General features: G+C 34.6%; 5 protein-coding genes across 7 annotated transcripts; 4 read left to right on the top strand and 1 right to left on the bottom strand.

Moving 5' to 3' along the window:
* Positions 1 to 778: 778 nt before the first annotated feature.
* Positions 779 to 5,142, top strand: LOC104721708 (uncharacterized). The gene is made up of 15 exons (XM_010439752.3): positions 779 to 1,360; positions 1,688 to 1,815; positions 1,923 to 1,994; positions 2,144 to 2,257; positions 2,717 to 2,785; positions 2,873 to 2,929; positions 3,069 to 3,122; positions 3,206 to 3,268; positions 3,359 to 3,421; positions 3,525 to 3,680; positions 3,782 to 3,937; positions 4,060 to 4,140; positions 4,234 to 4,295; positions 4,377 to 4,488; positions 4,840 to 5,142. Exons 1-14 carry the CDS (start codon positions 1,204 to 1,206, stop codon positions 4,453 to 4,455), a joined length of 1,311 nt encoding a protein of 436 aa, XP_010438054.2. The 5' UTR covers positions 779 to 1,203; the 3' UTR covers positions 4,456 to 4,488; positions 4,840 to 5,142.
* A 5,497-nt stretch (positions 5,143 to 10,639) lies between these two features.
* Positions 10,640 to 14,140, top strand: LOC104721705 (glycosyltransferase BC10). 2 transcript variants are annotated; one of them, XM_010439749.3, is made up of 11 exons: positions 10,640 to 10,947; positions 11,340 to 11,759; positions 11,865 to 11,963; positions 12,053 to 12,153; positions 12,253 to 12,324; positions 12,436 to 12,526; positions 12,798 to 12,878; positions 13,256 to 13,315; positions 13,407 to 13,529; positions 13,615 to 13,653; positions 13,725 to 14,140. In XM_010439749.3, exons 2-11 carry the CDS (start codon positions 11,427 to 11,429, stop codon positions 13,854 to 13,856), a joined length of 1,131 nt encoding a protein of 376 aa, XP_010438051.1. In that variant the 5' UTR covers positions 10,640 to 10,947; positions 11,340 to 11,426; the 3' UTR covers positions 13,857 to 14,140. The 2 variants fall into 2 exon arrangements, with proteins under 2 accessions (XP_010438051.1, XP_087329322.1); XM_087473196.1 differs by having other exon boundaries at positions 10,646 to 10,963.
* Positions 14,141 to 14,414: 274 nt separating this feature from the next.
* Positions 14,415 to 16,696, top strand: LOC104721704 (uncharacterized). 2 transcript variants are annotated; one of them, XM_010439748.3, is made up of 4 exons: positions 14,415 to 15,103; positions 15,590 to 15,686; positions 15,824 to 15,883; positions 16,329 to 16,696. In XM_010439748.3, the coding sequence occupies exons 1-4, from the start codon at positions 14,781 to 14,783 to the stop codon at positions 16,407 to 16,409; spliced, it is 561 nt and encodes a 186-aa protein (XP_010438050.1). In that variant the 5' UTR covers positions 14,415 to 14,780; the 3' UTR covers positions 16,410 to 16,696. The 2 variants fall into 2 exon arrangements, with proteins under 2 accessions (XP_010438050.1, XP_087329321.1); XM_087473195.1 differs by having other exon boundaries at positions 14,471 to 15,103; positions 16,288 to 16,696.
* Positions 16,697 to 16,788: 92 nt separating this feature from the next.
* Positions 16,789 to 17,837, bottom strand: LOC104721703 (fasciclin-like arabinogalactan protein 5). Its single transcript, XM_010439746.3, has one exon. It carries the CDS (start codon positions 17,835 to 17,837, stop codon positions 16,977 to 16,979), a length of 861 nt encoding a protein of 286 aa, XP_010438048.1. The 3' UTR covers positions 16,789 to 16,976.
* A 5,787-nt stretch (positions 17,838 to 23,624) lies between these two features.
* Positions 23,625 to 24,391, top strand: LOC104721702 (flowering-promoting factor 1-like protein 1). The gene has a single exon (XM_010439745.3). It carries the CDS (start codon positions 23,772 to 23,774, stop codon positions 24,144 to 24,146), a length of 375 nt encoding a protein of 124 aa, XP_010438047.2. The 5' UTR covers positions 23,625 to 23,771; the 3' UTR covers positions 24,147 to 24,391.
* Positions 24,392 to 25,123: the final 732 nt, after the last annotated feature.

The following is a 25,123-nucleotide window of genomic DNA, read 5'->3' as shown; positions in this document are numbered from 1 at the left end:
GAGGCTGATGATTGATGAGAGACCGCAACTTTGGAGAGATACAGAGAGAATTGTATTCAAAACATTTATGCATGACTGAAAGGATAAATTACGTTGATCTTAAATTCTTAATCCTATTGGTTCTGATCTAGCTGAGCTGAGTTGGCATATAGTCCATGTATTTAATTTATTACTAGTAGTTGCTAATTACGAATTACTCAATTTGGTTAAATGTCAAAAGGGAACGAACGATAGACCAGACAGACACATCTCTAAAGGATCCAGCGGTACTTATTATCGAGATCCTGATCTATCGTATAGATTGAGATATCGCGAATCGTGATTCCCACCTTATTTTACATAATTAGAGACGAACGAAGATAATTAAATTGTATGGATCAAGATTCAAGAGCATAATTAAATAAATAAATAAAAAACTGTTAACGTGCGGTGTTGCTTGGAGAGAAAAACAAAGATTCTTTAGCTCTCTCATCAGGCAAATGTTTTATACATTGGAAAATTCGTTGAATAGAAGAATTTTGCTTAATTTATCGGGAAAAGTAATTAGCACTATTGGACCATACAACATGGAGTATGGGTCTAATATCTTCTTATCTACTGGCTTAAATCGGACATATATATAGTAAAATTTATACTATTATGTTTTTTTTTTCTTACTTATATACTAGTATTATGTTTTTGTTACTCAACGGCAACTAGCTGAAAAAAATCATTACTAATAGTTGAGATCTGATCTGATCTTAAGTTAATAAGTGTACTACTGCTGGGCTTTGAATACGACATTAATATCGACTGGTAAAATTGGTTGTCATATTTTTAACCCAAACAAAATAAATATCAACGTTTAGATCTGTGCCACGTAACTAATGTGTATCCGATGAATGCCGCGTGTCCTCGTCGGTCACGACATAAGGCATAATAAAGCTTTCACGTCGTCAACACAAAACCTCTCTCTCTCTCTCTCTCTCTCTCTCTGTGTGTTTCGTCTTCGCACGCTGTTAAAGAAATTTCTTACGGTTCATGGTCAAAAAAAAACACACAGAGACCTTCATTCGTAACTATATATATATATACACATTAACAGTGACAGAGAGAGATCGTGAGACCCAGAGAGAGAGAGGAAACGTATCTCTTTTTTTTTTTGTTTGGAATCTCCGTAACTTTTTCGTTGATCGACGCGACGGTGGTGTTTGATCTAGAGACATGATGTCGGCTGCGAAGCTCGTGGCTTTTTTACTTCTTGCCTTGGTTTTCACCACCACCGTCTTCACCGATGCTGCTGATGAGGTTGCTGGATCCGATGATGATGGCTCCTCTAAGATCCAACTGGATCAGCTTAATGCCAAGATCCGTGCTTTAGGTTAGTTAGCGAAAACTCTTTCCCTCTGATCGAGTAATTTGCAAAGTTTTGATTTTTATTTTTTTTGACTTGGATTCGTATTGGAATCGGAATTTTACTGTTTCAGCTACTTCAAAATGTGTGTTTCGCATTGACTTAAAGCTGGTAGCTTTTGGATCGATTTCAGATTTGTGAATCTTTTAAACTTATACCCTTGGCTAATGTCGAATTGCTTGCTTTGGTTCTTCAGCTTCGAGCTTGTTATTTATATACCGCTTGTTTTATTTGGTGAATGATGCAAGTTTTGGTTTATGAGCTTTTATGTTTTCGTTTTGCTTTGTTGTGAAGAATCCCAAATCGATGAGAAAACCCGGGAAGTTAAGGGCAAAGACGAGTTAGTAGCAGAGAAGGAGAAACTCCTTAAAGAAAAGGAAGACAAGATTGCTTCTTTGCATACTGAAGTCTCATCACTACAAGTATGGATCTAATATGGTTTCAATTTCGCCTACTTGTTTTGAACGTATCGTAAATTGTTCGACATGTTTGGCTTACATCTGATCTGTATGTTTTCACTACTCTCCAGAAAAAGGGATCATCAGATTCTGCAAAACAATTGGCAAAGGCTCAAGCACGAGCTGCTGAATTAGAGAAACAGGTGAGACCTTTAAAGTTCAGGAACTCTATCTGTTTTATACGGCTAGAATATGCACACCTATTGGGATATGTATATTGTATATTGTATAATATTCTCAGCTATATCATATCATAATCTGATTTTTTTGTGATGCTACTTCTGTCATTCAGGTAGAGGTACTCAAGAAATTTTTGGAGCAAAAGAACAAGGAGAAAGATTCCACAGAAGCTCGGACTAATGAAGCTGAGAAGAAACTAGTTGAACTTAACTCCAGCCTTGACAAAGTATGTCTCTTTACATCCTTACATCCCTTGTTTCATTTTCTCTTTACACAGTTCGATTAGAGACATGGGGAATGCTAAGTTACGTTTTTTTTTTTTTTTTTTTTTTTTTTTTTTTTTTTTTTTTTATCTCAGCTTTAGCTAGACTTTGTTTAAGGTTGAGTTTAAAATATCTTCATGCTCTAAGCATCGTCATTTATGATATGATATTACCATTGCAGTTTCCATTCTCAGCTATATTAGATCTCCTTAGGACAGATCCTTGCCTTATTTGATACTTGTGTTTGATCTAAATTCGGGCTTGAGATGTATGGGAGTTCTTTAGAACAAGTTTCATGGTGCAATCTGATTCCCTTCTTACTATACCATCGACCATGCTTTTATGGATATGTACTTTTGGTTGAGGCAATTCTTATAGTATCGCCCTGAAGATGTTTAATTATAGTATCTGATGTCTTGCAGCTTCAGAAGACAAATGAAGAGCAGAAGAACAAAATCGGTAAACTTGAACGGGCTATTAAGATAGCTGAGGTACAGTAACCTCTTATTAAATTAAATTTCCTACGCTTTTGGTTTCTGCCTCACATATATAAGCTTAATCCAACTTTTAAATTTCAGGAAGAAATGTTGAGGACTAAGCTTGAAGCAACCACAAAGGCTAAGGAACTGCTGGAGGTATTAGTTTGACACAGCTTTCCACTTGGCTGTCTCTGAAGCTATTATAGTATTATATTTTTTCATTGTTTGGGAAATTAGCAGAGCCTGGACGCCGGGATTCAGCAGAAAGCTAATGTCAATTGTTCTATTTACTCAGGCTCATGGTTCGTGGCTTCCCCCTTGGCTTGCTGTGCACTGGTATAAATTTCAGGTAAGGTTATTGTTGCCTCTTTACTGTTTTGTAACATAGCAGTTTCCCCCACAACTAACATGGGATATTTCATGTACTCATAGACTTATACCGGGACACATTGGGAGGCCCATGGGAAACCTGCTGTGGAGATAGTAATTCTAAAGGTGCTGTTTAAATTCTGTCCTGTTGATATTTATACATCTAAACAGTATGAGAGCATGTGGCTAATGAAGTTTTAACTTATTATTGATTAGGTGACGGAAGCAAAAGCTCACGCTGAGAAGTGGGCTGAACCACATGTGGAAAACGTTAAAACTGTAAGCATCTTATCGGCAAAATATTTGGGACGAAATTTCTCTGCCATTAAATGAATGCCTGTAATTGGCTCATATATACTATGTTTTATGACACTTCTTACAGAAATATATTCCAGCCATCAAAGAAACCGTTAGTACACATGTTGAGCCGCACGTCCGAACACTATCCAGCAAAGCTAAAGAGGCTTACTATGCATCAAAGAGTGCTGTTTCCCCTCACATTGTCACGGTTCAAGAATTTGTAGACCCCTATTATCAGGTATAGTGTGTTTATTAGTTTCTTCTTTCACCGATAGGTCTGGTACACATTAGTCAGCTAACATTTATGGATGTAAACTTAATGCTTGTTACAATCTCCAGGAGGCCAAAAAGTTCAGCAAGCCATATGTTGACCAAGTGGCAACGACCACAAAACCACATGTTGATAAAATGAAGGTTGCAATGAAACCTTACACAACCAAGGTGATCATAGTCTATAAAGAGTTCCTTGAATCCGCCACAACTTATCACCATCAGGTCTGAAACCGAAACCTTTATCGTGCATATTATAAATATATATCTGAGTTATTCCACTTCTTAAATTCATCAACAAGTATGCTCGACTTTGAAAGCTAAAATCTATATGTTTATCTATGAAGGTCCAAGCCCATGTCGAACGAAAACTGAAAAACCATGAGCTGACGGAGCCTTTTGCTACCAATGAGTTTGTTTGGTTTGCGGTATACGCCTTGCTTTCTTCTAGAACGTATTCTGAGACTGCATGATTTATTTGTTGCCTCTCTAACTGAAAATCGAAAATCTATCCACTGTAGGCCTCTGCATTATTGGCATTGCCAATCTTCATTGCTTACAGAGTGCTCTGTTCTCTCTTCTGGTAAGTCTCCTAATTAGCCCATTTAGTTGTTTTATATAATATTTTAATCATAGAAATATCTCATATTATTGTTTATCGCAGCAAAAAGACAAAGATACCTGTTAAACACCCTCACCATCATGGCCGTCGTAAGGCCAAAAGGGGTCACACTGACAAGTGAAATTCATTGTTCCACGCACTCAAAATAGTCGAGGTACACTCTCACGTTTTATATTTTTGCTTGATATATGCCCCTACTGAGTAGGCTATTTGAGGAACATCTTCTCTCTTCAAAGTATTGTAGTTATGAAATTTCTAGCTTCCGGCCTCAGAAGAAATCATGTAGTCTAGTTTGTGTGAAGAAACAAATATGTAGTGTTAGTAACAGAGCCAAACTCGGATTATCGATTGTCGGTTACCTGGCTGGAATGTGGTTTTGTATATCTGAACATCTAAGATAGATCTGTGTGCAGATGTCACATGACATTAGGTGATTATGTGTTGCTTGCTTCCATACTCATGGATCATGGTTTCTGAATCCATTGCTTGTTGTTAATCGCTCCAGGTCATGAGGTTAAAACGCCTTTGCCGCGGACTGTTCTAAGGTCAGCTCACCGGACGGGTGCTTGTTGAGTGAAGGGAAAGCCTCGAGTTGGTGTATGATAGAGGCTCTTGGTGCAAAAGTGTTGACTTCTTTCCTTTATTATTTTGTACTGTTTTGGACAATTTTTTTCAGTATTTTACACAGAAAATTAGACATTTCTAGAGAAAATCTAGCAAAGCTTGGTGTATTTTAGTGTATTTTTTTTTCATTTCACGTGGATATATTGCGATATCTTTAATTTATCTTCAACTTATTAAGCTCTAACATGGTTCTTTCTCATCATCAAATTTATATTCTCACAAAAGTGAAATGTTTGTATATAAATAAAAAAATTCTTAGTTGAAAATTTGAAAAAAGAGAGAAGCCCGTTCGTTCCTCAATTAGAGAGCCACGGTGACCGTTTCTTGCGCTTAGATAGATAGAGATATTGGGACTAACAATTCATCATCAAATAGACAAATAAAGTAGTCGAAAAGCCAACAACAAGTATTGGGAATTTGATGAATGGAAAAAAAATAAAGTATTGGGAGTTGGGACTTGATTTGAGTAAAGAAAAGAGGCATGCATCTGTCTTAAAGGCACTTTTAACGTTTCCACTTCCACGGTTCTACCTAAATTTTCTTGTATATAAACATGGCCACTTCCACTTCCTCTAACAAGTAACACCCCGAAGTCACAGTAACTTGGTGCAAAAATGTTGAATCCCAACGCGCAAGAAAACATAATCAGGACGAATGTGAAGAGGGAGAGATCCACTGAGAAGGAAATAGATATGATTCTGCCTGATCCATCTCCATTAGGTAACAACTCTTACTTACATTTGAATCTAGAGTGTGCAAAGAAAGTGCCCTCCACCAATAGAGACCAAAGAGCAACTTTTTACCTCGGAGGGATCTGCTGCTTATTACCGGGAATCGCAGAAGAGCTTCAAGCTGCTGTTCGTTCGATGGGTAGGAGGTTGAGAATCATTAAGGTTCCTTCAGATGCCGCGAGTAACGGTTTAACCGTCCCACCAAATATTATGTATCTCTCAAAGGCAGCTGCTATCTTCGGTTACTTAGTGATCATGCTTTACAAGAATGTCACAGAATCAAACTTCAGAGGATATTCCGACAAGCGTTTGAAAGCACTTCGTGCTGTAGCTGGGGATGCTTTTGCAGAAAGAGATCATTTATCAGTGTTCAGTGACGTGGAAGATGCTATCTGCTATCGAAACTCCTACGGTCAGAACCATCAGATCCGTAAAGCTGTTCTGAGTGCTGTCCTCGGCATCAGGGATGACCACAGTCCTTTCTCTTGCGTTAAGGCATATGTTACTAAATTCCTCTCTTGGACAGACATGGCAGGCTATCATGTTGTCGAAGAATATCTTGTTTATCTTGATTCCTCTGTTCTCAAAGCTCCTGAGCTAGCAACTGAAGTAAGCTAATCAAGCAGTCAAGGAAACTGACTCGCCTGAGTATTTTAGGATTTTGCAGGCGGACCCTGCGACTGCGGGAAGCTCTATACTTAAAAGAGCAAACTTTCCGACGCTCATTGCTGTTGCAGAGAAGTTAAAGAATAGATGGTTTGGTAGCGGAAACATGGTAGTAAATGCGGAGGGATCTGATCAAGTAGACTACTATGTTGATATGCATACCAAGAACATCTCTTCTGGCAGAGTGTGCGAAGAAGTCGATCGTGCTATCGACTTACTTACAAATTTACAGTTGTACTAGTGAAGTATCTGTAGATGAAGTCAAACATGGGTTTAGTTTTACTACTCGTAGTCCCGTTTACCAGTATTTTCTTTGGTTTAAGCATTTGTTTTTCTTTTCTTTTCCTAGTGTCTTTTTGGGTCCATGACTCCTTCTTTTTGTTGTCAACCTCCATGCATGGCTGGCTTCCTTTTGTGTTTCTACAGTTGGATATATAAAAAACTCTTGGTTAGATGCCTGTTGAATCAGTCAGCCAAACAGTGTATTTTTGGTCTTTCCAGTTGACACTAAACATCTTGCCGTTTTTATATCTCTGGTGGTATAAATGAAAACGGGGTGTTGTGTGCGTGAATATTCGAATACCACGTTGTTTTAATATTTGCATCGTACATTTGTCGTGTTACAGTCGATCAGTTTATAAACAAAGGTAAATTAAAAACTTAAATAAAAGACCTCAATTTCTTCTCTTTAGTTTTTTTTTTCCAATTTACGTTTAGATATGAGTTTAATTACCAACAAACTAGGTTTTACTCCGTGGTACACTACGGGTCTATTATTTTGTTGATATATATACTGTTAACGTTTCTTGGTAGAGTTTTGTAGAAACTCTTGATTCGCAAGTTGAGAATATACATTTTACGATTTGTTAGTTATGATTTAGGAATGAATGATTTAGCATATTCTTATTATGATTCTCAATTGATATTATTGGATTAATAGTGTATATTTAAAGCTAATAAGATCTTACCAAATATGTAATCGTTTATTAAACGTAAATTAAATATTTACAAAGATGTATTCATCTTGAATTAGTTGCTATATTTTAGGGATGTGATTAAAAGGATGTGATTACATAAATTGGGTTATCAATTCTTTTTGTCAAACTCGGTCCTAAAAATTTGGCATGCAAATTAGGTATTTCCTAAAATACAATGGGCATTAATTGGCATTAATTGGATGTAAATAAGTATGCTATGAATTAAAAACCAGCCCAAAATATTCGGCAATCTTAAGGAGGATCCGGATAATTGAATCGGTTATAATTTTAGTTAAAACCCCGACCCGAAGTTGGCAAAAAGTGATGACACCTTATTTTACTCCAAAAATATATTTCAAGCTCTATATGTGAATATAATTGTTTGGTTACAAATATCCTAAAACAATTTTTAATATATATCTGTTTATAAAAATTCAAATCACATTATATGCTGAAAAAAATCTAAAATTTTATTAACTTTATGTATTGACTATTGAATAGTAATTAAAATAATTAAATATAAGATTAAATAAAAATGAAAGGAGAATTATATTTTAATCTAACATATTTATTTAAATTAGATAAATATATGTTAGGAAATTAATATTATCAAATAAAGAAATGATTGTGTTTGGTTGTAAGGATTGTAGAGAATTTAGTTTAGACTTGTTTGGATACAAAGATAGGAGAGAATGACACAAAAATGTACTTCAAAAATGTTTAGTTAGATATAAATATAGAAGGAAGATTAATTAACCAAAAAGAAACAAATCTATATTAACATTTTTGAAGTACATTTTGGTTTATACTCTTGAAGTTTATCTTATTTAATTTGTTTATTTGCAACATTAACCCCTACAGATCTTCCTAAAATAATATTTCATAGAAACTTAATTAATTGAACTATTTAAATCGACCTAATTTTGTTACGTTTATTGCCATAAAAAGCTTGACAACATCTATACAATTCGAGTTTTCTAAAAACAACTCTACCCATTTATTTTTTAATCCCATAAATAATCTACATACCTATATTACTAGATTTTTGAAATTGTATGATCTCTTAAATTTAAAATCTATATACACATTTTTTAAGTACATTTTGGTTCTACCTTTTAAATTATACTTATTTACAAAAAATATTTACAAAATTAATCCTTATAAATTTGCACAAAACTCAATAATAAAAATATGGTAAGTCGTCGACCAAATCTATTAAAGTTGTTAATGAATAAAAAATTGGACTTAAATGTCGATTTGTTAAGGAAATATAGCCAAAATCTTAATAACATTTTTTTCCACAATTATCTCTACGAAATTATACCTTTTTAAAAAAATTATAATTTAACTATTTTACACAAAAAAATAGAAACTAGAATATCTTTGCTTCTGTTTGTCGTTTATTATTATTAATTGAAAATATTATACATTAACCACATTTACCTTTCACATACAATCGTTATCAAAAATCCTAATCAAAACAAATAAATCATAATGTTTTTGGAAATATGATCAAAACTAATCATTTAACCTACTTGATCACCAAGCATATCTAAACCCGACGACATCTACATATATACGTCTAAACAAAGTTAAACACACCATCACCTAAAGCGACAAACACATACTAAAAACATTGGTAGAGAGATGGCTGTTTCATTTTCCTATCTTAGAGACTTGAAACCTTACATAGCCATATGGTGCGTTCAAGTAAAAATCATGTATTCACTGTAAAAAAGCAAAGAGGGAGACTTTTGAAATAAGTCATACCATTAGTCTATAACAAGCCAAATCACAGCTTCGGGCGGTAATATGAGATCTATGATATTTTTCCTATATTCTTGAGCTTAAGGTCTTTTCTTTGAGATTGTGGATATTAAGCATGTCTATAAATTTGTGACTTATGCAGATGGATAAGGTGTGCACTTTTGTCGGAAAGGCTGCATATGTTCCTCCTGAATTTCCGTAAGAGTTTTATGTAAGACCAAATTTTGACCATTATGTGATGATATATGGACTTTTTGGTTTTGAAGTAGCCTCTTAGTTAGAACAATTTTTCTTTAATTGGAAATAAACCAGGGTCATGCTGCCTCATGTCAAAGCAATGACTAAAGGGTATGACTTATTGCAACTCCAATTAAACTATAATAATTGGTCTCTTGATTTTAATTTGCAGTCTCCAAAGCAAAAGACTATCAAGAAGACCCATAAGGACGAATAAGCTGGATTTAATATACAAGCAAATATGATGGTTGGATTTAGTGGAGTAAAGTAGTTGATTACCTTTAAATGGTTAAAAGAATTATACAATGAAGTCCATATTCATCAACATGCAATTATTTACAAAGTAGTACATAAGATTATTAGCTTTATAGAGTACAAGATGAGCCAAAAACATACACTTTCCATTTCGAAAGTGATTAAAGACCTCACGCAATTCCCACGAAAAAAGAGTCAAAGTAAGGTAGAAAAATGGGAAGCTTATCATAGTCTTGCATCTCACAAATACGAACAGAGGAAAAAGATTGAATTAAGCTTGAGCTCTTAATCGATGAAAACATTTTTTCAAATCACACACAGTTTTGTCTTCACCGCCATTAGAAATCCTCCATCGTCATCAAAAAATTACTGATCTCGCACCAATTGCGTCGATTACTCACCGAAGGACACATGCACTACCTCATCTGTTGCAGAGACAATCAAACACCATTAGGTACTTTTTTTGGGATGGATCAGCGATGAAGGTGCAGAGGCGTCAAAAGGTTGGAAAGAGATGACAAAGGTTAATTGGGCTTTTCTTTTAGTATTATGGTTCATGATTGGGTTTTGTTTTAATGGGTTTGATTAAAAAAATTAAACTTAGTATAACTGTATATCGTACTAAAACTAAAAAACGTGCAAAATCTTACAAAATTATAATTTAAAATTTTAAACATTTATATTTTTAAATATTATTATTGATATCAATTTAATAAGAACTTTAAAATATTATGAATATTTAAATTTATAAAATCATTCAAAATACTATAGAATGTGGTTACTAATATTGTATAAACTAGTTACTTATTAGCAATATTGTGACTTAATCAAATAATAGCCTATAAATTATTTATTATTTATTTATATTGATTATTATTTTTTTCTAATAATTAACAATCCAAATAGAATCATAAACATTAGACAAAACAAATTAAATATAATAAACAAATTAAAATTAAAATTATAATTTTGTAGTACAAAAATTATTTCATCGTGGTGTACTGCGAGTTAAAATTAGTAAAATAGTAATAGGTATACAGTATGGATTATACATGGAGCTCCTAAAAAAAATTAGTTAATTGGAAAAAAATTGAAAAAAAAGAGAAGTCCGTTCGTTCCTCATTTGGAGCTACAGTGACCGTTTCTAGTGCTTAGAGAGAGAGAGAGGGAGAGAGAGAGAGAGAGAGGCGCTTTGGATTTGTGGGGGGGGCGGAGGGGGGGGGGGGGAGATTAGGGACTGAGAAGATTCTTCGATCTCCAGATTCTCCTCGAGTTGATTCTTAATCGCTTACCCGCAGTTGTTCGTATCCTCCGCTTATTCCGTCTAGGGGCCGTAGCGGCGGATTTGCGTCACCGGTGGGTTTTTTTTATGGTTCGATCTTTTTGCTTTTCGTCTTCTCCTTACTTCTGCAACGCCAATTTCTGTGTGTTTGTTCCTTCGTTTTTGTTGTTAGTATAAAAAAAAACCTGTTTCAGAGAGCTGCAAATATGATTTATATTACGCTTTCCCGGTAATTTTGACGACGTATAGTGATGATCTTCTTAGCCACCACGCGCATCAGAATTTTGAATTTCGAATTCCGGTTTCCATCTTTTCCGATTAAAGGAACTGACTCTTATATTTGGTGGTTTTGTCTGGATTAAGCTGTGTATTTGTACATTGTTCACAGTCACTCTATCTCTCGCTCAATCCCTATATAATAGAGATACCTTATGAGCTCTATCTCCATGATTAATGTTTTTTTCAGGGATTCTGAAGAGTGAGATTGTTTAAGAAGATGATTTTGATACTTAAAACGGTGGTGGTAGCTTAAAGAGATAAAAGCGGGGTGGTCATGTCAGAGTCTCGTCAAAGGCCTCCTTTTAAAGGCCCGAGATGGATTATCACTTTGGTTGTTCTGGTTGCGGTTGTTGTCATCACCGCATTCGTATATCCTCCCAGGAATTCTGTGGCGTGCTACATGTTTTCTGGTCCTGGATGTCCCTTATACCAACAGTTTTTGTTTGTGCCTTCGAGGGAATTGACTGACAGTGAAGCTGCTGCTCAAGTTGTGATGAATGAAATTCTGAACCTACCTCAATCTAAGATCAAGAATCCTAAGATAGCCTTCATGTTCTTAACACCAGGACCTCTGCCTTTTGAGCCTCTTTGGGAGATGTTCCTCCGTGTAAGATTTTTCTTGTTAAAATTCCCTTTTTTTAATCAGGTTGAGTTTCTTTAGAGATGTAACTTTGTCAAACATATGACGGAATGAGGGGTTTTGTTGACTCAGGGTCATGAGGACAAATATACAATCTATGTGCACGCGTCAAAGAAGAGCCCCGTACATGCAAGCAGCTATTTTGTTGGTCGAGATATTCACAGTCATAAGGTAAATGAGACTGACTACACCAATATCTTCGGTTTTGTGTTTTTTTGTTATTAGTTGTAAGGTAGCTTTATTATGTTAATCTTGTGCAGGTTTCTTGGGGTCAGATATCCATGGTTGATGCTGAAAGAAGGCTATTGGCTCATGCTCTCGTTGATCCTGATAATCAACACTTTGTGTTGCTTTCAGATAGGTGATTGAATCCTCCTCTCTTTGATATTAAATATCCTAAGGTCTTTGTTAATGCTTAAATAATCCTACCCTTACCATCTTCTTTGGTGTTATTTGGCAGTTGTGTACCGCTATTCGACTTTAACTATATCTATAATCACTTGATGTTCGCTAATCTCAGCTTCATTGATTGGTAAGTTGTTTTATTGTGCTTACAGTTTACTTATGCGGTTGAATCTGTTTTATGTCTTGTTGTCATCCCGTCTTCTCTGGTTTTAAGTATCTTCATCTTGCATGTTTTCAGTTTTGAGGATCCTGGACCACATGGATCTGGTCGGTATTCACAACGTATGCTGCCTGAGGTTGAAAAGAAGGATTTTCGGAAAGGCTCACAGGTATGCGTTTATGTGTTATGATATCAGATTTTCCCCTTTCTTCTTCCTACAAAGTGTTTATATTAGAAGTTTGTAGAAGGGATTTTACAGTTCAGACAAGAAAAATGGTCATGTTTTATTGTAGTCATGGATGTTACATGTTTTCTCTTTATGCTATCTTTATCATCCCTCCCTTTGCTTCTTAATTTCTTATTCCAGATTTATTATTTTCCAGTTTATTCTGTTTGAAGCTTGATATTTTCTTGTGTGTCTTTATAATCATTTTTTCCAGTGGTTTTCAATGAAAAGGAGACATGCTATAGTCGTCATGGCGGACAGCCTTTACTACACAAAATTCAAGCTTTATTGTAGGGTAAGCAAGCCTTCAATTTCATGCGTTCTCATATTCACATGGTAGTTGATATTAACCAGCCAGACCATATCTTGTAGTATGTCCTAATATTCTCTATCTGGTGACACTTTATTCTGCAAATCTCCCATGATACTTGTGTTCTGCATATTTGGTGATCAAACTAAGTCATCTAGTCAAGTTAGACAGTGATCTGGCCATTGAGATTGTAGCTTATTGACATGGTGGTCATGCTGTGTGATGTTCAAACAACACCCATGTGTTTTCCTTTCTATATAGCATAGAGACGATATGGTAGGATACTGAGACATGTTAGAATGTGCTGAGCATTTTTATAATCAAGCGGCATTTTCCTGAACTACTGATATTTTCTTTCGCAGCCGAATATGGAAGGACGCAACTGCTATGCGGACGAACATTATTTCCCAACTCTTTTCAATGTCAGTGTACTGCTTGCTTGCGTCTTCCTCTTATTACCAAGCCTTAAACTACTCAATTGACTCTAACTTTATCATGATCTCTTTCTTTCAGATGATTGATCCAGAGGGAATAGCAAACTGGTCGGTCACACATGTCGATTGGTCTGAGGGAAAATGGCATCCGAAACTGTACAATGCAAGAGACATCACTCCTTACCTCATCAGGAAAATCAAGGTTCCTCTTGTTCTTCTCTTTCTAAATGCTCAGTTAGATTTTTCTTATCTGCGATCTTAGTTTGCGATTTTGATCTGATATGCAGTCCATCCAACTTGCTTACCATGTCACAAGCGATTTAAAGGTAAAGCACCCGAGCCTTCTTATTATTACCATGATTCTTCTGTTACTGATCCATAAACATTCTCTATGCAGAAAGTGACGACAGTAAAGCCGTGTCTATGGAAAGGAGAGCAACGTCCGTGTTATCTATTTGCTCGGAAGTTTAATCCTGAAACTCTGAACCGGCTGATGTACCTCTTCCCTAACTACACCTCGCTGGTTTGAAAGGCTTTTCGGATCCTCTCTAATCTCCTCCTGTTTGGTCTTTGTTAAGCTCCTAACCGAAGCATCCGCCTTGTGATAAATACTCGGACCGTTCATATTGCTGTGCACAGACAAGAACAAGAACTGCTCTGGTGTTTTTGATTTTGTTTATGGTTAACAAGCATTAGCGTGCTAGCATCTTACTTGCAACTTTGTATTGCGATTAAATTAGTAATGTCTCTTTAGATGCTAAATTCATATACTTTCAACAGTCGCCATATATTAAATTTTTATTCTTTTGAAAATTTAGATTAGAGAATATTTTTAATTTCAGTATATATTTTAATCATCATTTAAGATAAATAAAATCTCTTTAAAAGTTTTTAGTGACCAAAAAAAGCTTTAAAAAGCCAAAAAAGTTTACAAAGACTAAAGTTACTTACAGATTTTTTGTCAGATTTGTTAAAAAATATTGATTTTTTTTTTCTGATTAAAAAAGCCAAAAATCAATATTTCTTAACAAATCTGACAAAAAAAGGTTTCAATTTATAATAACTGGAAATGGAATTAAAAAAAATCATTCTATCACCACATCAAAACGGCAAGTAGTTGTGGCCTTTAGAAGCAAAACACTAGCCACATTGAGATGATCATACTTGTCGCTCGTGCAACCGAACAGTCAAAGTCAAACATTTTAACCCTCGTAAGTTAAATCGCTACCGTTCATTCAGATTACTTTTCGAAGGTTAAAAAAGCAAACACAAGAGGATTAATCTCAACCGTTCATCCAAATCAATCAGCGAAAAGGTAAGAAAGAGCGGTAAGAGAGAGAGAGAGAGAGACCAACATCAGAACTCAGAAGTTCTTAAAAGTTGCGAACGGAGAAGAAGATTGTTTTCGACCAAGCCCTGTTTGCTTGCTGTTGTTGTTGTTGTTGTCCGTACGATGCCGCCGAAAAAGAGTAAGACCGATGGAGAAGAAAAGGCGAAACCTTTAACGACGGCGTCGTCTAGAGTGACTCGGAGCCTGGGTCGTCGAACTCGAAGTGAGACTCAACAAAACGGTGCTAAAGCGGCTGGATCCGCCCCTAAGCCGGTGAAGGTTGCCTCGCCGAAGAAGGCGAAGAGGAAGAAGCCAACGATTGGGACTGGAAAAGCGAAGAAGGGAAAGAAGGAAGACGAAGCAGTTGAGAAGGAAGAAGAGGAAGAGCCAGAGCCAGAGCCAGAGGTTGAGGACCCAACGAAAACGAAGATTGTCATAGAGCACTGGTAAACTCTTTGGATAAAGTTTCGATTTTTGTGTTGTCTTTAGGTTTCATGAGAATTTGGAGGGACTCGTAAGAGTGGGAATTTAGGTATACTCCTCGAAATTAAAGCTAAAAGGTTATAACTTTTGATGTTATTGAACAGTCTGCTGAGACTTATGTATCCCTGTAGAAGCTAGGGTTTTTTAATTTCTTCATTATTAGGGTTTCATTCTCGATTCTGCATAAGTTCGTATCAGTGGTTTGGTATAGTATAAGCTGGGGCAAATGAAGATGACACGCTTTTTGTTTTGCTCCCATTGTGTTTTCCACCTTTTATGAAGAGGGGAGCTTACTATATGATTTATGTTCTCTTCTTGTCTTGCTTAACCTTAATTGCAATGTTTTATTAGGACATGTTCCTTCTGAAAATGGAGAAAACTAGGATTTGTTTCTGGTACTTATGTCTTCTTTATCTCACAGAGGTTTCTTTTTGTTATGTTGTTTGAAGTAAACAATGCAATGCGTTCAAGACAAGGGCTATTCAGGTGAAGGAAGGTCTGGAGGGAGCTGTTACTGGCTGCACCGTGACTCTGAATCCTGATAAGGTAAATATTTTACTTAAGATGAGTGTGTTGTCATGAATGGTCACTATTGACGATTATGTTAGATCGTGTTTGTCACATTATACTCAATAAGATTTTATTCTCCATTGCTAATTCTTTCTTTTGATGTGCTCGAATAGCCAAGGCGGGGTTGCTTTGAGATCCGGAAGGAAGGTGGCGAAACATTCATCAGTCTTTTGGTAAAACATTCTGTTCCTAATATGCTTTGAAAAGCATATTCTCAATTTGTCTCACTTCTGTGTGAAATTTGTTCCCTTTGACTAAGGTTTATTGTTAATACTAACTTCCTAACACCACTTGCTTTATATGCACATATATAATATGAGAATTAAAATCAACTCTAGATCCTTATTCATTACGAAATTGATACTTTCTTGTAACAAGTCATCAGGAATGACATTTAGGAACATCGTGAGTTGGTTTTTGTCGTTTACATTTAATAGGGGCATGTTGAATGCTAATCTGAAATAAGAAAAAAATTCTAAAGCAGTTTAGTTTGGTAACATAGTTTGTTAATAGAATTTCATTGTGTTACTGTGAGTATACATTATGAATATGTCTTTGTCTTTCCATCTAAATTCAGGAAGAAAAAAAACTGAAGATTATGTTTATATCATTATTTAGGAGATGAAACGTCCATTTGCACCAATGAAAGCACTTGATATGGAAGAAGTCATCGAGAACATCATAAAGAAGATCAAATGAGAGACTGCAAATTGGCTCGTATTCTGCTGAATCTGTTCTTTGTTTCTGCTTAGCCTCAGTTTAATCAATTAGAACTCCATAGAAGATTTTCTAGAGCAATGTCAGATTTATTAGGTTCAGTTTTATTGTTTTAGTATGAGCACTGTAAGTGCAGTCTCGTTGTTTTCTAGTGCCTGGTTGGTTTGGTAAGGATCCATGTAGTTTTCTGGGATTTTAACTCGTATTTGTAAGGCTAGTTTGATTTATCTCGTTTCTTGAAGCAAACCGATGCAGAAGCTTTTTTTGTTGTTGTTGGGATCATGTATGGCTTTACCATTCTTTGCATTGGTTGAAGTATGGTCTAACTTCTAACGCACTTAGAAATGTGTTACAAAATCAATAGGGCAAACAAATATCACATTTGCATTCAAAATGGCTGATAGATACAATGCATGAGAAGTAGAAAGTTCATTACACTTATGTTTTTCACTTCCAGTGATCGTGTCCCTCTTCTTGGTTAAAAAACGCTACGGAAAAATTGTTTTGAATCTCACCTACCATTATTGTCTTCAACCCACATCACCTATCTTAGAACCCAGCAAAGCTAACGAAAAATGCTAGCAAGAGAATGAGATCAAACCTCGAACCAGCTTTACAAGCAGAAGAAGATGGTTTAGCCTTATCAGCAGCTTCAATTTTCTCATTATCTGCGGTTGGAGCAGGAGCAGGTGAATCAGCCTCCGGTGTGTCTGTTGTAGGTGTAGTTTTTGGGACAACAGTATCTGAGGCAGCATCAGCTGGTCCTGGTGCTGTTGTAGCATTCACCATGGGAGATGGAGCAGGAACCATTGAAGCATCTATGGGAGATGGAGATGGAGATGGAACTATAGGAACCGGTGGTGGTGGAGGTGGTAATACTGCAAGGCTGAGTCCAGGAGCCACGATTGGCATGCTAATCTCAATTATAGAAAGGTTGTATGGATTGTGGTACACAGTTGAGACATACTCAGCGTTTAAAGGTGAGTTCTTCACTGCTGATCCGAAGTAAACTCTTCCTTCCATTTTGGTAACGTTCAAGAAACCATTCATCTCTTCTCCCAATCCAGTGGTCTGGTATAAGGTAGTAAGCATTATGCTCTTCTCCCTCATCGCCTGAAGCTTGAGCTCATCGTAGTAGTCAAGAATAACATGAGTCATGAGGATGTTCTTGAGCTCAACGTCAGATCTGTTTGTGATGGAGCTGATAGCGTCGTTGCTAACAGCAAGCACGGTTATGGTTTGGTATTTGCTGATGGGTACAGTGAGCTTAGTCTGGGTGAAGAGGTTGCTCATGGTGCTGAAATTGGAGTATTTCTCAAAGGCCAGAGTGATGTTATCAGCTGCAACGACCTTAGAGAAGACAAGTAAGATGGTGAGGGAGAAGAGAGAAAGGGAGGCATTGAGACCCATCTTGTGTTTTCTCTTTGCTAAACCTCAATGGCTTCACTCGTTTGGTATTTATGCAGGGGAAGTGAGGAAGTTGTAGAAGAGTGAGGTTAAAAGGAGAGATTTTCTCTGGTACTAGATCTGAACTAGTCTTTTTGGTGAGCTAAGTCTACTCTTCTATTTTTAGAGTGTAATAAACTAAAGACTTGGCCATTGAGAATTTAATTATTTTGACGGCTAATTTGGTATATGGTTTAGCTTTTAACAAGTGCTCTATGAAAATGGAAGAATGGTTTTCTTTTGTGTGAAAGAGACTAAACTTAAAAATGATGTAACTTGCAATTTTATTAGTTGATTTTACCATTGTAATAAAATTTGTCGTTTCGTTTACAATCTGAAGAAGTTTGACAAGGATGGTTAAACACAATTTTTACTTTCAGCTAGAAAATTACAACTCATCACTTTAATATAATTTTTTTGGAATCTTTAGACATCGATCAATATTCATGCTCATAGTTAAGAGCCTTGGAAGCTAAAATAAACTATAAACAAGAAATGGTAGATTATGAATAGGAAAAAGTCCAAGAACAAAAGATAATTATTCTAAAAAAAACATAAAAATATTTTGGATAAAAAAAATCTAGAATTTAATAAAACCCCGTGAGAACGACAGTAATAAATAAACGTCAATTTTGCTAATATGTTCACAATATGTCAATAACTCAATATATATCGTTTTCAAAACATTTAATTAATGATTTACGCCAAGGAGGTTTTCACAGTTAATGCCGCATGTATATAATCCAAAGAAGTTTTAATCATCCATTTCTAAAATAAATATCAACATTTGATATGGAAATGATAGCCAAACGACTTTTTCAGTCAGTGTGTGGGTTGGTTGAACATTTGTTTTTGCAACAAGATTACTACTCATCCACTTAATATCATCAATTTATTATGATACTTTGGACATCGAAATTCATGTTAATATATACTTAGATTGCCTTAAAACTAGAGTAAAGTATTAGTAGTATAAATTAACCGTGGAAATGCCAAGCAGTAGATGACCCTCAAATGATATGACTAGGAAATATTTCATTTGTAAACGATGGATTACGTCAAAAGGTTGTCACAGTTAATACTGCATTTATTATAAGCTGTTTAGGTATCAATTATCATCCAAAGTTGTAGAATCTATTCTATCTAACATTGTACGTAACACGTTTTTATTTGTCGATTTTATGATCTAATTAGATGGGTCTTTTACGCACAAGCATATAATATAATATATATATTGTAGAAAGAGACGAATATATAAAAGTTTCAGCTTTGTACCAAATACCAATTATTCGATTTGGCAACTTGGGAGTTCATATTCTTTTTGTTAACCTAAGAATACGTACAGCCCCTCGTAATTGAGATGTTTAGTAATATGTTTTTGCACCGTGAACCACAAAATACATGCATTGCATTCATTTCACTAATTAAGAAGTTTGTGCTCATTTTTTACTAATTATAGTCTGAATAAAATTGCGTTTGCCACATTTATTTTTTCGTAAGCATTATAAGTATTTAATTTTAGAATTATCATCAATACAACAAAAATGTATCTGCATGTACATTATAAAATTCAATAACGCATTATTTGAACTTGAGATGTTGGATGGACGCCCTTAGTTACCCGTTTTAAACAATTAAGTCGGTATATTATAGACTTCACTTAACATATAGTAGTTTTTAGAACAAAGTGATGAAAATGATGTCCTCTAACTTTAGGACTTAAAACGAGATTGAACAAAAAAAGACTGGCTACATGCTTACACTAATTATGGTTGTTAATTATATAAAAGAGCATGAAATACGAAAATATAATTTATAATTTTTGAATAGAAAGGAAATTAGATCCTGATATATAGTGATTCACTAATTTCGAATCAAATTCGTTGCATAGCCTAATAAAAACAAATAAAAATAAAATACCAGTACTAGTTGTTAGGGATCTAAAATTAGAACGGGATGTGTCATCAGTCATCTTCTTGACAGAATTATTCTACGTTGTAGAAGATAAGGGTGACCTGGCACCAATCGATCCCTCATTGGCTACTCGAGCATATCTTTCGTAATTAAGGATACCACTAAACCTTTATATCCTTATATATATGTATTATTTAGAAAGAAAAATCAAAAGCTTTCTAAAATGAAAGTTGAAGCTTCTTAGCCTCATATGCTGATATGCATTAGATCGCTCAACAGCTGGATCGAAAAATATCCGAGGGAAAGCTAAGATTGGAAAAGTCAAAAGTAAAGGTCGAAAACTATATATGAAGAATAGATTTAACAATCTATTTTACGAACCTTATATAATTATTCTCAATATGAAGGTTTCTTGAAAAAGCTTGGGTATAAACATGTTTAATTTGATCAAGAACAACTCTAAGATCGGTTACTCATAAAGTAATCTAACTGATATATATGTTCAGAGTAGAAAAAAAAAGAAAGAAGAAAGATGTGGTCGTAACTCGTAAACAAAATCAATCAACAAATTTTTCAATAAAAAGTTAAATGTTACCTGTTATATTGTTGTCACAAGCCACTGGCTTGCAAAAAAATATAATTAGTTAACTCCAAAGATTAAGAGATTCCTGACGTCTACGGATAGTAAAATTTATCAGCAAATACATATAAAAACAGTTGTGATGGAAACTTTATGGTTGAATCAAGTTGGGTTAGCTAACGTGAACACATGAATTAATCAACGAGAATAATCTTTGAAAAGTGTATCTCGGAAGCCTGTAGAAATAATATATAACTACTTCTATCTTGATTTTGTGGATGTTGACACGAGCAAATGGTGCTGACTGCTGACATAAGATGCATGAGAACAATTAATATCAGTATGGTTGTGGGGGTGCCATATTTGTAACGACCATGAACAAGAGTTTTTTTGTGGAATGGGGCATGGATATGGGGTTTGAGATCTATCCATACCGGCCGAAAAAAACTGGCTCGTTCTGGTTTAGGTTATGATATGATGTGACCTTCTTTGGAATTGTGACATATAGTAATACAAAAAAAAACCAATATGGATTTCAGCTATAACCAATGATTGCTGACATTTTTTTATCACTATTTCTTCTTACAAATACTCTTTATCCAATACAATAAATTAAAATCGGTCGCAAAGTAATTGTTGGATTAACAAAATATTTTCGCCATAACAACTTTCAAACCCTATATTAATACAACAAGAACTCTTCATATAATTTCCTAAATTCATGTATCTTCAAGTAATCAAAGTATGTATCTATATAATAACTATAAAATGCACGAGCAAAGCATGTAGTATAAATTACTGTATATTTATATAGAGATGTCAGCTTAGGATGGACCTAAAACGGTAAGTAAAAAGAGGAACAAAAAGACTAAAAGTCTAATACCTTGGGTTTGTGTGTGTTGAGTGTTACGTTGAAGAGAATGAGGAGTGTGGCTTGGCATCATCTCCCACGAGGGCCTTCGCTCCCACTTCCCTTATTTCCTCATCATGTCTATTTTCACATTCATTTGTGCTTTGTATTTGTCCATATACATATATATATCTTTCCACAAATTTATACTATATTTTATAGAATATTGCATTATCACAAAATTATTGATAGAAGCAGAATCTGATGATGTTGAAACTAGTCATTATCACATTGCATATGTAAACGAGAGAACCAAAGGATCTATAAAGAAAGAGGAAATAATTGAATACGGAAAATGACATGCAATATATAGGAGATAGTAGTAAATTACTTCGAAAACTGTAACCGGGGATTTCCGGCTGAATTTGAAAAAAAAACATCCAGATCTTACTGGTTTGATACTTTGATTGCACATCTCTCCAGTGCAATGTACAGGGATATAAACTAACCTACCATTTTAAAAAAAACAGGGATATAAACTAACCTACCATTTAAAAAAATAAAAAATCTACCATATTTTAAGTTGAGATACAGGCCCGTTTTCATAGGTTTTAATAATAATTAACAAATATATTCCGAATTCACATGAAAATAAAGATGGGAAATGTATAAGGTATATATTATATTATTAATTATTGTTGTTTTATATATATGGTCACAAGACTCACAACAATACAAGGTAAAAAAAACCTAAAAAGGCCCTATATATGAAAAAAAAAGGCCCTATGTGCCTCCGACAAAAGAGAGTAAGGAGGACCAGTAAGTATTAATAGTCACGTGACGCCACGTGACCATAACGCTTTCGCTCTTCTGCTGGAACATACATTATAAAAAGAAGAATAATCAAAACTTATACTTATATCGCTAAGGGTTATGAATGGTAATTGTGGTCAGGATGGCCAAATCCATCTGCGGTTTGGACTGCTCTATTTTTGGAACGGTCTATAGACCGCTGCGGATCAACTCTATTTGTATGCAAAAGCAGTATGCAGTTGGTCCGCAACGGTTTTATCTTTGTTTTATTTGGACCGCACCACTGCGTACCGTATTTGCTGAATAGTAAATAAAAAGCGGTTTAGTCCGCAGACGGATTTGTCGGCCCCAACCGCAGCAACTATTCACACTCTAAAAATTTAACAATATTAAAGGCAGCTCAGCTTTTTAAATTTATCAAAACTTAAATGTATAACTGAATCAAATTTCTAACAAAAAACTTTTATGCTTTAGAAAAAAAAACATACACTGATCTGGATCTTGGTGATATCCAAGGTGAATGGGTGATATACACAAATGATTTTTTTTTTTGACTCTCACATATATACCAATTATTTTACATATATATATATATATTAAAAATATAATTTTAGGATTTTTTTTTTCATTTCGCTACTAACAAACAAACGAATCATTTTGTTAATTTTTGTTATCATCAAACTATACATTAGTCTAATAACCATAATAACTGATATCTAAAACTCTGAAACTAACATAATGTATGATGAAACTTGTAATTATCCGATCATGCATTCCCTACCAAAGACACCGACATTTTCTCAATTAATGCATTTTCCCGATTAATCGTTTGATATATGTAACATATTTCCATCTTTGGTAGGTACAGTATTGTAAGTGTCATGACAATTAAGTGCTTACGTACTAATAAGATGGGTAATTATAAAAGAAGCTGGATTTAACTAAGCGATGCTAGGTTGAGCTCATGCAAACTAGAAGAAGTCTTGCCGTATTTGAATTCCATACACATTGTCGATGCATATTAATTAAATTTACAATAAGAATCTAATTTTTGTGAAATCTTACCAAATTTATATTCTGTGACTTAAAGGAAATAAATAAATTAAGCCACACACAAATATAATTGAGAAGAAGGTTTCCACAACGAAAACTAATCGTCCCTCATCCCTAGCATGTGGTGGATTCAAACTAAAATAATTGTCCCATACTATATTTTTTCTATCTTCTTGCATATAGGAATAACTTTAACATTCTTGATTTCTTTCAATTAATTTTCATAGTAAAGATATACGGCATTTCTTACGTCGCAAATATGACGATCAAATAATGTTTTATAGTTCAAATAATATATAACTACGTCTATATACTATCGAATCAGAATAATAACTTTGATTTTATGGAATTTGAGCTATTATTCTCTTGCGTCCAAAAATGATAAATAAATTGTTGATAGATAAGATTCTTCCTTTTCGAGAATTCGAGAATTCGGGAATTTTACATTTATTATATATATATATATTACATAATAATATAATTGTCAGTATCTATACACCCCACTCCCTTTCCTGACATATATATATATATAGCGCCATCTACACAGTTTCCTTCTCCTCACCAATAATACTACTCCTCACCAAAACTAACAAACTCATTTTTGAAGATAAAAATCACACCCACAAAAAAAAAAAAAAAAAAACCCTAGCAATAGCTCGTAAATCACAAATATATAACAACATCAACAATGTCCGGTGTGTGGGTGTTCAACAAGAACGGAGTGATGAGGCTGGTGGAGAATCCTTACAACCAATCCACCGGAGATTCGTCGGAATCTTCCTCTTCCGGCGGTAGCCAGCAGCAGAGGATGAGGAGGAAGATTCTCGTCCATCTTCCGACCAGCGAGGTTGTCTCTTCGTACGGATCACTTGAGAAGATCTTGAAGAATCTTGGGTGGGAGAGGTACTACGGTGGAGACAACACCGATCACCTGCTCCAGTTCCACAAGAGAACGTCGATCGATCTCATATCTCTCCCTCGCGACTTCTCCAAGTTTAACTCTATTCATATGTATGATATCGTCGTCAAGAACCCTAACGTCTTCCATGTCCGAGACATGTAGTTGTCCATCATCAAAGAAGAACTGGTTCAATTTGATTTTCCAATCATCCACGCTGATATATCTACCATGTATATATTATGCAGGTCCTTGCGTAATTTGCTTCTTTTTTTCTTGGTTTATTTTGATTTCTATGCATTTAATGTGTTTTGTCCTGTTTGTCGATTTGGGGTGGGTTCAAACTAGAGCCAATTTAATAACTTGTACTATCATTTTGTTATTTGAATGAACATGTATCATATTGTCAAGTGTGATTTGAATTAACATGTATCATATTGTCAAGTGCTCATAATTCAGATGGAATGGTAAAGAATATATCAAAGTTACTAATAATAAATCAAGACCGAATGTTATTATTCTTTGATAAAAGTAATAAAACAAGACTGAATGTTAATTATATGATACGACATGTTTGATTTGGTCCATGATTAGCATTCAGATAATGCGAACACCTGATAAGTTACTAAATTTGATACTTCAAAAAAAAACTGATATAGTAGAACCTCCATAAATTAATACTCTTTAAATTAATACTCGCTATAAATTAATAAATTCTTGCAGTCCCGAGTTGGACCGGTATAAAAAATGACACATTTCGATAAAATAATAAGATAATAATTTTTTTGGAAATCCTATGTAAAAATATGGTCCCAACAATATCATAAATTAATAATCATATAAACAAGAAAATCTAGTGAAATATGATTATATTGTTGTTTGTCTATTCTTGAATTTGCATTCTTGTTGGAGTTCATCTCTAATTTTTTCATTATTATTTTTTCAAATCGCATCCATAAATTGTGAAGAGTCATAGATGCGATAATTGCTTCTTTAGTAATTGGTTTTAAATGTACCACAATATCTTCTGCGATTTCATAATTACCATGAAGGATAGTAGTAACATTTTTTCTAAACACTAAACTTCTAACATTTCTCATTTTTACCTAGATAATCTATTAAATAATTGACATTCATCCTAT

This window comes from Camelina sativa, chromosome 11, assembly GCF_030686135.1.
Source record: "Camelina sativa cultivar CO46 ecotype springtype chromosome 11, ASM3068613v1".
Classification (NCBI taxonomy): domain Eukaryota; kingdom Viridiplantae; phylum Streptophyta; class Magnoliopsida; order Brassicales; family Brassicaceae; genus Camelina; species Camelina sativa.
This window is presented reverse-complemented; position numbering and strand designations above follow the sequence as displayed.